Source organism: Pseudophryne corroboree, chromosome 3, assembly GCF_028390025.1.
Source record: "Pseudophryne corroboree isolate aPseCor3 chromosome 3, aPseCor3.hap2, whole genome shotgun sequence".
Lineage (NCBI taxonomy): Eukaryota > Metazoa > Chordata > Amphibia > Anura > Myobatrachidae > Pseudophryne > Pseudophryne corroboree.
In genome coordinates this window covers 68,435,196-68,446,198 of record NC_086446.1, presented here as the reverse complement: position 1 = coordinate 68,446,198, position 11,003 = coordinate 68,435,196, and the positions used below count along the sequence as shown (strand labels likewise).

The following is an 11,003-nucleotide window of genomic DNA, read 5'->3' as shown; positions in this document are numbered from 1 at the left end:
TTTCACAACAGGCCTTCACAAATTAGTTAAGGGGACCACTAATCTCTACTCTCAGTACGCCAAACTAATTTACCCAACCGGCAATGTAAACATGCACTGATTGACGTATATAACGTTTCACTTGAGAGACAACAAAAAACTGCTTATACAGCGCCTAAATAGCAAGAAACTGATGGACTAATTCCCTGGTTTATGCGCAGCTGAGAAACACTATGTGGGTGTTTGTGAAGAAACAAGGAAAAAACTAAATCAGCTGCGCAAAATATCAGGGAAAAAGAAACAATGAAGTAAAAGAGAGCCGATGTATATATATAAAACAGATATTATATTTATTAACTGAAAATAAGAAATAAAAATAATGAATAAAATTGCTAATGTGACCGTAATTGTTGATAATTAAAAAAGCACACCTTAAACCGATCTATCCATTAAGGCAGACACTAATAGTGTCAATATTGGACCAGCCCACCCAAGGAGAGGTAACTTAATCAGCAACCAACACTGGCATAAATCCATGATATGGGACCATATCTCACTGTTCATTTACCGCATTCTGAGTATCAAACTCCACGGCTATAACCACTAAACTGCTTCCAAAACACTTGGACTTTATCTTTTGTGGACTATACCTACAATATTGACACTATTAGTGTCTGCCTTAATGGATATATCGGTTTAAGGTGTGCTTTTTTAATTATCAACAATTACTGTCACATTAGCAATTTTATTCATTATTTTTATTTCTTATTTTCAGTTAATAAATATAATATCTGTTTTATATATATACATCGGCTCTCTTTTACTTCATTGTTTCTTTTTCCCTGATATTTTGCGCAGCTGATTTTGTTTTTTCAACGTTTCACTTGAGGCTGGGCTGGCGTCTCCAATCTCCATATTGGTTACGCGTCAATATTTCCTGATGCAGCTGCATGCACTACAATGCCCAGCATGCCATGAGTCTTGAATGAGATCAAGCTGAATCTTTACGAATTTAAAAAACACTCTCAATAAATACCAAGGTAAATAAACATACATGGTAAGGGGAATTCTATTTTGAGGGAAAATACTGGGAAAATAGGGACAGCTGGCAGTAATATCCCATAGTAATGACGTAGAGCTATTTATGTCAGTAGAATTCTATTAATACTGGTCACTACTGGCAACATCAGCATCCCGGCACCATCTCGGCAGCACCTAGAGACCAGAGGGAGCCGGCACCCAGAAGCACTCTCCGCAGAATCTCAGAGGAGGCTCCCGTGAAACGCACGCTCTGGGCATAAGTTGGAACGCAAGACCCGGAAGTGGCTGCGGTGGAGCGCCTCCTCTGCAGGGGTTCCGGAAGTGGTTTGGAACGCATTATCCGTATGGGAGCGCGGTCTTGGGTGCCTTTTGGAACGCATCACCCGGAAAGGAAAACGGTGGAACGCACCAGCTGCGAGCGAAGCAGGAAGTGATTTGGAACGCACGGGCCGGAAGTTGGGCGGGATTGCCGGAGACCTGCAGGTTGTGCTTCCGGTGCTGTGTAGACAGGTCGGGAAGGGCCGCGCTGGTCGGTAGGTGGGTATTCTCCGGTTATTGGGGGAATTGACACCCTCTAGTCACGTTATTGGGGGCACAAGGTATGGTGATGAGTATCTATTGGTTAGGAGGCAGACTGAATGCAATAAACAAGGGTTACAGGGACTGACTGGTCACAGTGGTGGAAAGGAGAAGCCACTGTGACAGGAGGTTGAGCCACCATGACAGGGGGGGGGTGGTGTCGGGTGTCAATAGACCGGCAGGGGCAAGTCTATGGTCAAGTAATGGGGGAAGAGACATGATGACAGTCCAGGTGACAGGTTCTGACCCGCGGAAGGATACAATGGCTGGCTCAATGGTGGCGGGAAGGGACATAGTGACTGGTCATGTATGACAGAATGATGGACCCAGTAACAAGGAGGAGAGATAGTGACTGACCCGGTGATAGGGAGGAGACGTAGGGGTCTATTCATGAAGCAGTGAAAAGTGTTGAGACGCGAGCCTGTGAAGAAGTTGCCCATGGCAACCAATCAGCATTGAAGTAACATTTATAATTTGCATACTGTACAATTGTACGGAGCAGCTGATTGGTTGCCATGGGCAACTTCTCCACAGGCTTGCTTCTCAACACTTTTCACTGCTTCATGAATGGACCCCTCAGTGACTGACCCGGTGGTGGTGGAAGGAGCTATTGACCATCCTATAATGAGCCTGCACTTTTTAACGTACAGAAGTCTGGGTAGGGTTGGAATGGACCTGCTATTAAATATGTGTGCAAGGTTAGCATTGACCCACTGAGAGAGCCAGTGTGTGGGGCCACTTGCAGATGACCTGGCACCATGACCCATTCCAACAGTGTTGTGTACTCCCATTTTCCAATAGGTAGATGCTAGAATCAAGTGGGCTAAGGGACCTTTTCCGTAAGGGGGAGGAGTTACGATGCAAGGGGGAGGAGCTAGGCCAGCGGGATAGTTCCTCTACTATCCACGCCACCAACTATTACCTTTAGTAATTAGGTGGTGAGCGAAGCGAGCCACTGTGCCCGAAGCGTGGCGAGCGAAGCAAGCCCGCGAGGGTACTTTTCGGGTACCCTGTTCGCCCGTAGCTCCTCCCCCTGGTGACGTAGCTCCTCCCCTAGGTACGTCACAAGGTCCCTTCAGCCACTCCGATATAGAACCAACCTTTTCCAATAGCAAAACATTCCCGTAATTATATTTGTTACCCAATTTATGCAGCCCAGATTCCTGCAGTTGGTCAGTAACTGATGGGGAAATTAGAGGTGCAGAACATTAACGTTAGAGACAACACACGCCAGACGTTTGAGCAGGGGCGACTTATTGCATCTAGGAATGTGTCTGGATGATGACTAGATCATTATGTTTCTTAGGTTCCTGTCTTCTCGTGGTATCAAAGAGCTGAACACTAAATACAAGGTGGACACGATGGAGAATCGCCAGCGCCTTCCATCACTGGGTATGGAAAAGTATAGATTATTTAGCCTGTGCTATGGATGTGTGTAATTGCCTTGTTATAGAAACTATAGTAGATCTAGTTGGAATAAAGTTCCTTATAAGGGGCTGACATGTAAACTTCAAGGAGATGGCAGGACTGGACAAGTCGGGTGCTGTAATGCAGTCTATAAGACTGTAAGCTGGATTGTGTAGATACAAATCTCTTTTCAGACATTTAAACAAATATAGGGTGTTATGAAAATGGTTAATTTGAAGAGCTGTCTTGGTCTCTCTTCTCTCATTGGTGGTCATTCCAAGTGGTTCGCTCGCTAGATTTTAGCAGCCGTGCAAACGTTATGCCGCCGCCCACTGGGGAGTGTATTTTAGCTTAGCAGAAGTGCAAACGAAAGGATCGCAGAGCGGCTACAAAGTTTTTTTGTGCAGTTTCTGAGTAGATCTAAACCTACTCAGCGCTTGCAATCACTTCAGACTGTTTAGTTCCTGTTTTGACGTCACAAACACGCCCTGCTTCCGCCCAGCCACGCCTGCGTTTTATCTGACATGCCTGCGTTTTTCCAAACACACCCAGAAACGCCCACTTCATGTCAATCACTCTGCGGCCAGCAGTGCAACTGAAAGGCTTTGTTAGACCCTGTGCGAAACGACATCGTTTGTTGTAACTGTACGTTGCGCATGCGCAGAAGTGCCGTTTTCTCTGACGTCCTAGTGGATGCTGGGACTCCGTCAGGACCATGGGGAATAGCGGCTCCGCAGGAGACAGGGCACAAAAGTAAAAGCTTTAGGATCAGGTGGTGTGCACTGGCTCCTCCCCCTCTGACCCTCCTCCAAGCCTCAGTTAGATTTTTGTGCCCGGCCGAGAAGGGTGCAATCTAGGTGGCTCTCCTAAAGAGCTGCTTAGAGTAAAAGTTTTGTTAGCTTTTTTATTTTCAGTGAGTCCTGCTGGCAACAGGCTCACTGCTACGAGGGACTTAGGGGAGAAGAAGTGAACTCACCTGCGTGCAGGATGGATTGGCTTCTTAGGCTACTGGACACCATTAGCTCCAGAGGGATCGAACACAGGCCCAGCCATGGAGTCCGGTCCCAGAGCCGCGCCGCCGACCCCCTTGCAGATGCCGAAGAGTGAAGAGGTCCAGAAACCGGCGGCAGAAGACTTTTCAGTCTTCATGAGGTAGCGCACAGCACTGCAGCTGTGCGCCATTGTTGTCAGCACACTTCACACCAGCGGTCACTGAGGGTGCAGGGCGCTGGGGGGGGCGCCCTGGGCAGCAATGAAAGTACCTATACTGGCTAAAAATACATCACATATAGCCCCTGGGGCTATATGGATGTATTTAACCCCTGCCAGGTCTCAGAAAAACGGGAGAAGAAGCCCGCCGAAAAGGGGGCGGGGCCTATTCTCCTCAGCACACAGCGCCATTTTCCCTCACAGAAATGCTGGTGGGAAGGCTCCCAGGCTCTCCCCTGCACTGCACTACAGAAACAGGGTTAAAACAGAGAGGGGGGGCACTTATTTGGCGATATGATTATATATATTAAGATGCTATAAGGGAAAAACACTTATATAAAGGTTGTCCCTGTATAATTATAGCGTTTTGGTGTGTGCTGGCAAACTCTCCCTCTGTCTCCCCAAAGGGCTAGTGGGGTCCTGTCCTCTATCAGAGCATTCCCTGTGTGTGTGCTGTGTGTCGGTACGTGTGTGTCGACATGTATGAGGACGATGTTGGTGAGGAGGCGGAGCAATTGCCTGTAATGGTGATGTCACTCTCTAGGGAGTCGACACCGGAATGAATGGCTTATTTAAGGAATTACGTGATAATGTCAACAGGCTGCAAGGTCGGTTGACGACATGAGACGGCCGGCAAACAAATTAGTACCTGTCCAGGCGTCTAAAACACCGTCAGGGGCGTTAAAACGCCCATTTACCTCAGTCGGTCGACACAGACACGGACACTGACTCCAGTGTCGACGGTGAAGAAACAAACGTATTTTCCTTTAGGGCCACACGTTACTTGTTAAGGGCAATGAAGGAGGTGTTACATATTTCTGATACTACAAGTACCACAAAAAAGGGTATTATGTGGGGTGTGAAAAAACTACCTGTAGTTTTTCCTGAATCAGATAAATTAAATGAAGTGAGTCATGATGCGTGGGTTTCCCCCGATAGAAAATTATTGGCGTTATACCCTTTCCCGCCAGAAGTTAGGTCGCGTTGGGAAACACCCCTTAGGGTGGATAAGGCGCTCACACGCTTATCAAAATAAATGGCGGTACCGTCTCCAGATAGGGCCGCCCTCAAGGAGCCAGCTGATAGGAGGCTAGAAAATATCATAAAAAGTATATACACACATACTGGTGTTATACTGCGACCAGCGATCGCCTCAGCCTGGATGTGCAGCGCTGGGGTGGCTTGGTCGGATTCCCTGACTGAAAATATTGATACCCTTGACAGGGACAGTATTTTATTGACTATAGAGCATTTAAGGATGCATTTCTATATATGCGAGATGCACAGAGGGATATTTGCACTTTGGCATCAAGAGTAAGTGCGATGTCCATATCTGCCAGAAGATGTTTATGGACACGACAGTGGTCAGGTGATGCAGTTTCCAAACGGCACATGGAAGTATTGCCGTATAAAGGAGAAAAAGACAACGTCTTTTCAGCCTCAGTCCTTTCGTCCCCATAAGGGCAAGCGGGCAAAAGGCCAGTCATATCTGCCATGGGATAGAGGAAAGGGAAGAAGACTGCAGCAGGCAGCCCATTCCCAGGAACAGAAGCCCTCCACCGCTTCTGCCAAGTCCTCAGCATGACGCTGGGGCCGTACAAGCGGACTCAGGTGCGGTGGGGGGTCGTCTCAAGAGTTTCAGCACGCAGTGGGCTCACTCGCAAGTGGACCCCTGGATCCTACAAGTAGTATCCCAGGGGTACAGATTGGAAATTCGAGACGTCTCCCCCTCGCAGGTTCCTGAAGTCTGCTTTACCAACGTCTCCCTCCGACAGGGAGGCAGTATTGGAAACAATTCACAAGCTGTATTCCCAGCAGGTGATAATCAAAGTACCCCTCCTACAACAAGGAAAGGGGTATTATTCCACACTATATTGTGGTACTGAAGCCAGACGGCTCGGTGAGACCTATTCTAAATCTGAAATATTTGAACACTTACATACAAAGGTTCAAATCAAGATGGAGTCACTCAGAGCAGTGATAGCGAACCAGGAAAGGGGACTATATGGTGTCCCGGGACATCAGGGATGCTTACCTCCATGTCCCAATTTGCCCTTCTCACCAAGGGTACCTCAGGTTCGTGGTACAGAACTGTCACTATCAGTTTCAGACGCTGCCGGTTGGATTGTCCACGGCACCCCGGGTCCTTACCAAGGTAATGGCCGAAATGATGATTCTTCTTCAAAGAAAATGGACGATCTCCTGATAAGGGCAAGGTCCAGAGAACAGTTGGAGGTCGGAGTAGCACTATCTCAAGTAGTTCTACGACAGCACGGGTGGATTCTAAATATTCCAAAACCGCAGCTGTTTCCGACGACACGTCTGCTGTTCCTAGGGATGATTCTGGACACAGTCCAGAAAAGGGTGTTTCTCCCGGAGAAGAAAGCCAGGGAGTTATCCGAGCTAGTCAGGAACCTCCTAAAACCAGGAAAAGTGTCAGTGCATCATTGCACAAGGGTCCTGGGAAAAATGGTGGCTTCTTACGAAGCGATTCCATTCGGCAGATTTCACGCAAGAACTTTTCAGTGGGATCTGCTGGAAAAATGGTCCGGATCGCATCTTCAGATGCATCAGCGGATAACCCTGTCTCCAAGGACAAGGGTGTTTCTTCTGCGGTGGCTGCAGAGTGCTCATTTACTAAAGGGCCGCAGATTCGGCATTCAGGACTGGGTCCTGGTGACCACGGATGCCAGCCTGAGAGGCTGGGGAGCAGTCACACAGGGAAAAAATTTCCAGGGAGTGTGATCAAGTCTGGAGACTTCTCTCCACATAAATATACTGGAGCTAAGGGCAATTTACAATGCTCTAAGCTTAGCAAGACCTCTGCTTCAAGGTCAGCCGGTATTGATCCAGTGGGACAACATCACGGCAGTCGCCCACGTAAACAGACAGGGCGGCACAAGAAGCAGGAGGGCAATGGCAGAAACTGCAAGGATTCTTCGCTGGGCGGAAAATCATGTGATAGCACTGTCAGCAGTGTTCATTCCGAGAGTGGACAACTGGGAAGCAGACTTCCTCAGCAGGCACGACCTCCACCCGGGAGAGTGGGGACTTCATCGGGAAGTCTTCCACATGATTGTGAACCGTTGGGAAAGACCAAAGGTGGACATGATGGCGTCCCGCCTGAACAAAAAACTGGACAGGTATTGCGCCAGGTCAAGAGACCCTCAGGCAATAGCTGTGGACGTTCTGGTAACACCGTGGGTGTACCAGTCGGTGTATGTGTTCCCTCCTTTGCTTCTCATACCCAAGGTACTGAGAATTATAAGACGTAGAGGAGTAAGAACTATACTCGTGGCTCCGGATTGGCCAAGAAGGACTTGGTACCCGGAATTTCAAGAAATGCTCACAGAGGACTCATGGCCTCTGCCGCTAAGAAGGGACTTGCTTCAGCAAGTACCATGTCTGTTCCAAGACTTACCGCGGCTGCGTTTGACGGCATGGCGGTGGAACGCCGGATCCTAAGGGAAAAAGGCATTCCGGAAGAGGTCATTCCTACCCTGGTCAAAGCCAGGAAGGAGGTGACCGCACAACATTATCACCACATGTGGCGAAAATATGTTGCGTGGTGTGAGGCCAGGAAGGCCCCACGAAGAAATTTCAACTCGGTCGATTCCTGCATTTCCTGCAAACAGGAGTGTCTATGGGCCTCAAATTGGGGTCCATTAAGGTTCAAATTTCGGCCCTGTCAATTTTCTTCCAGAAAGAATTGGCTTCAGTTCCTGAAGTCCAGAAGTTTGTCAAGGGAGTATTGCATATACAACCCCCTTTTGTGCCTCCAGTGGCACTGTGGGATCTCAACGTAGTTCTGGGATTCCTCAAATCACATTTTAAACCGCTCAAATCTGTGGATTTGAAATATCTCACATGAAAAGTGACCATGCTGTTGGCCCTGGCCTCGGCCAGGCGAGTGTCAGAATTGGCGGCTTTGTCTCACAAAAGCCCATATCTGATTGTCCATTCGGACAGGGCAGAGCTGCGGACTCGTCCCCAGTTTCTCCCTAAGGTGGTGTCAGCGTTTCACCTGAACCAGCTTATTGTGGTACCTGCGGCTATTAGGGACTTGGAGGACTCCAAGTTGCTAGATGTTGTCAGGGCCCTGAAAATATAGGTTTCCAGGACGGCTGGAGTCAGGAAAACTGACTTGCTGTTATCCTGTATGCACCCAACAAACTGGGTGCTCTTGCTTCTAAGCAGACGATTGCTAGTTGGATGTGTAGTACAATTCAGCTTGCACATTCTGTGGCAGGCCTGCCACAGCCAAAATCTGTAAATGCCCATTCCACAAGGAAGGTGGGCTCATCTTGGGCGGCTGCCCGAGGGGTCTCGGCTTTACAACTTTGCCGAGCTGCTACTTGGTCAGGGGCAAACACGTTTGCAAAATTCTACAAATTTGATACCCTGGCTGAGGAGGACCTGGAGTTCTCTCATTCGGTGCTGCAGAGTCATCCGCACTCTCCCGCCCGTTTGGGAGCTTTGGTATAATCCCCATGGTCCTGACGGAGTCCCAGCATCCACTAGGACGTCAGAGAAAATAAGAATTTACTTACCGATAATTCTATTTCTCGTAGTCCGTAGTGGATGCTGGGCGCCCATCCCAAGTGCGGTTTGTCTGCAATACTTGTACATAGTTATTGTTACAAAAATCGGGTTATTATTGTTGTGAGCCATCTTTTCAGAGGCTCCGCTGTTATCATGCTGTTAACTGGGTTCAGATCACAGGTTGTACAGTGTGATTGGTGTGGCTGGTATGAGTCTTACCCGGGATTCAAAATCCTTCCTTATTGTGTACGCTCGTCCGGGCACAGTATCCTAACTGAGGCTTGGAGGAGGGTCATAGGGGGAGGAGCCAGTGCACACCACCTGATCCTAAAGCTTTTACTTTTGTGCCCTGTCTCCTGCGGAGCCGCTATTCCCCATGGTCCTGACGGAGTCCCAGCATCCACTACGGACTACGAGAAATAGAATTATCGGTAAGTAAATTCTTATTTTTTGTCTCATCGCTGCACAGTGAACGAATGCAGCTAGTGATCAACTCGGAATGCCCCCCATTGTCAAGTATTATCCAGTTTTATTGGAGATTTTAGTAATGGAAACCCATCAGATATATTGTATCATTCAAGGAAATGTTGGGCATTGCCTGATAAAGTAGACATCGGACAAGGATAGATTTTGCATGTTCTCCCCACGCTATATTTCACAGGTGGTCCACCCAGCAAAAGGATGCCGGCCGTCGCCTCAACCCTGGCCCAACCTACCAATAAAAGCAAACAGGGCAGCCTCCCCCTTTACTGTGCCCACCGGGGGCGCAAGATGGAGTGCCGCTAACCTGCTGTGGTAGGGTTCAGACCCCCTTCCCCCGGTTCTGAAGCAGCCACAAACCTCTTCCCCTTCCGGTTTGCACGCGGCCACACACACACCTCTTCCTCCCACCCCTACCTGCAGCGTAATGCTGCCCGGCATAAAACCATTTCTGGGGGAGAACACTGGATTTGGTACACTTAAGATTAAAGAGAGAAGTTTGTGAAGGGTCATTAACAGATGTACGCAATGCAGATATTTATGCGTTGAGCGATTATCAGCCAACTGAGTATGCGTCACGGTTGCACTGCGCGCGCACTAAGGTACATGTTTTCATTAATCACTCTGCTGAAGGTGTATGGTGAAATCATCTACAGTCCTTCCACATGTAATATATCAGACTTCAGATAACATCCAGCATAGGTTTAGCATGTATAGAGGTCCCCGTCTGTTTTAGAGCTAAGTGTATCGTGGTGTGCATGATGTGAATACACTGCGTTTATGAGCGCACATTGGCTATAGAGAGTATTCGCCCCCTTTTGGTATTCGGCCATAAAAAAATCATTTATTTAGGAATTCTTTGTAATGGCAAATTGGAACAAAAACTGTGAAGACTTGTATTAGTTCATTACAAGTAACAAGCCTATAATCGATTGGTATTCAGAATTATAGCTCCTTAGTAATTGCAATTGTAGCTTATATTGGTGAGTTTATTTAGTTTATTATTTTATTTGGGAGGGTTGTTTTGTTTCTGTGCAGGGTAAATACTGGCTGCTTTATTTTTACACTGCAATTTAGATTTCAGTTTGAACACACCCCACCCAAATCTAACTCTCTCTGCACATGTTACATCTGCCCCACCTGCAGTGCGCATGGTTTTGCCCATTAAAGAAAAAGTTTGCTGTTGCAATCAGGTCTGAATTAGGCCCGGGGTAAGAGGGCCCTGCTTGTAAGCTTACAATCTATGGGGAAATAGCAGGTTTATATATGAGGTTAGGTGCCACTCATTGCATTTTGCTTCATCCACATTATAAGGTTGAAAAGTGCTTAGTGGTCTACATGGTGCAGTCAAGCGACAACATTGTCCTGAGGTCAAAGGGTTGTTGAGTTTGAAAAGAGAAGACTTATACCGTATATACTCGAGTATACGCCGACTTTTTCAGCACTTTTCTCTAACGTCCTAGTGGATGCTGGGGACTCCATAAGGACCATGGGGAATAAAAAGCTGCACCACGCAGCCAGTTCCCAGGAACAAAAGTCCTCCCCGGCTTCCACTAAATCCACCGCATGACGCTGGGGCTCCACAGAAAGGGAGGTAGTGCTGGCGGCAGTTCACAAACTTTTTCTCCAGCAGGTGGTGGTAGAGGTTCCCCTCCTTCAAAGGGGAATGGACTACTATTCCACTATGTTTGTGGTACCGAAACCGGACGGTTCGGTCAGACCCATTATGAGTTTAAAATCCCTGAACATCTATCTGAAGAAATTCA

At 47.8% G+C, this 11,003-nt stretch overlaps 1 protein-coding gene across 1 annotated transcript in view; it reads left to right on the top strand.

Annotated features, from left to right (window-relative positions):
* Positions 1-1,567: 1,567 nt before the first annotated feature.
* LOC135054763 (gastrula zinc finger protein XlCGF17.1-like) overlaps positions 1,568-11,003 on the top strand; it is a 28,503-nt gene continuing 19,067 nt past the window's right edge. The window contains exons 1-2 of the mRNA XM_063958085.1: positions 1,568-1,619; positions 2,906-2,991. Coding sequence (XP_063814155.1) covers positions 2,961-2,991 — 31 coding nt within the window. The 5' untranslated portion in view covers positions 1,568-1,619; positions 2,906-2,960. The remainder of the gene's footprint in view (positions 1,620-2,905; positions 2,992-11,003) is intronic.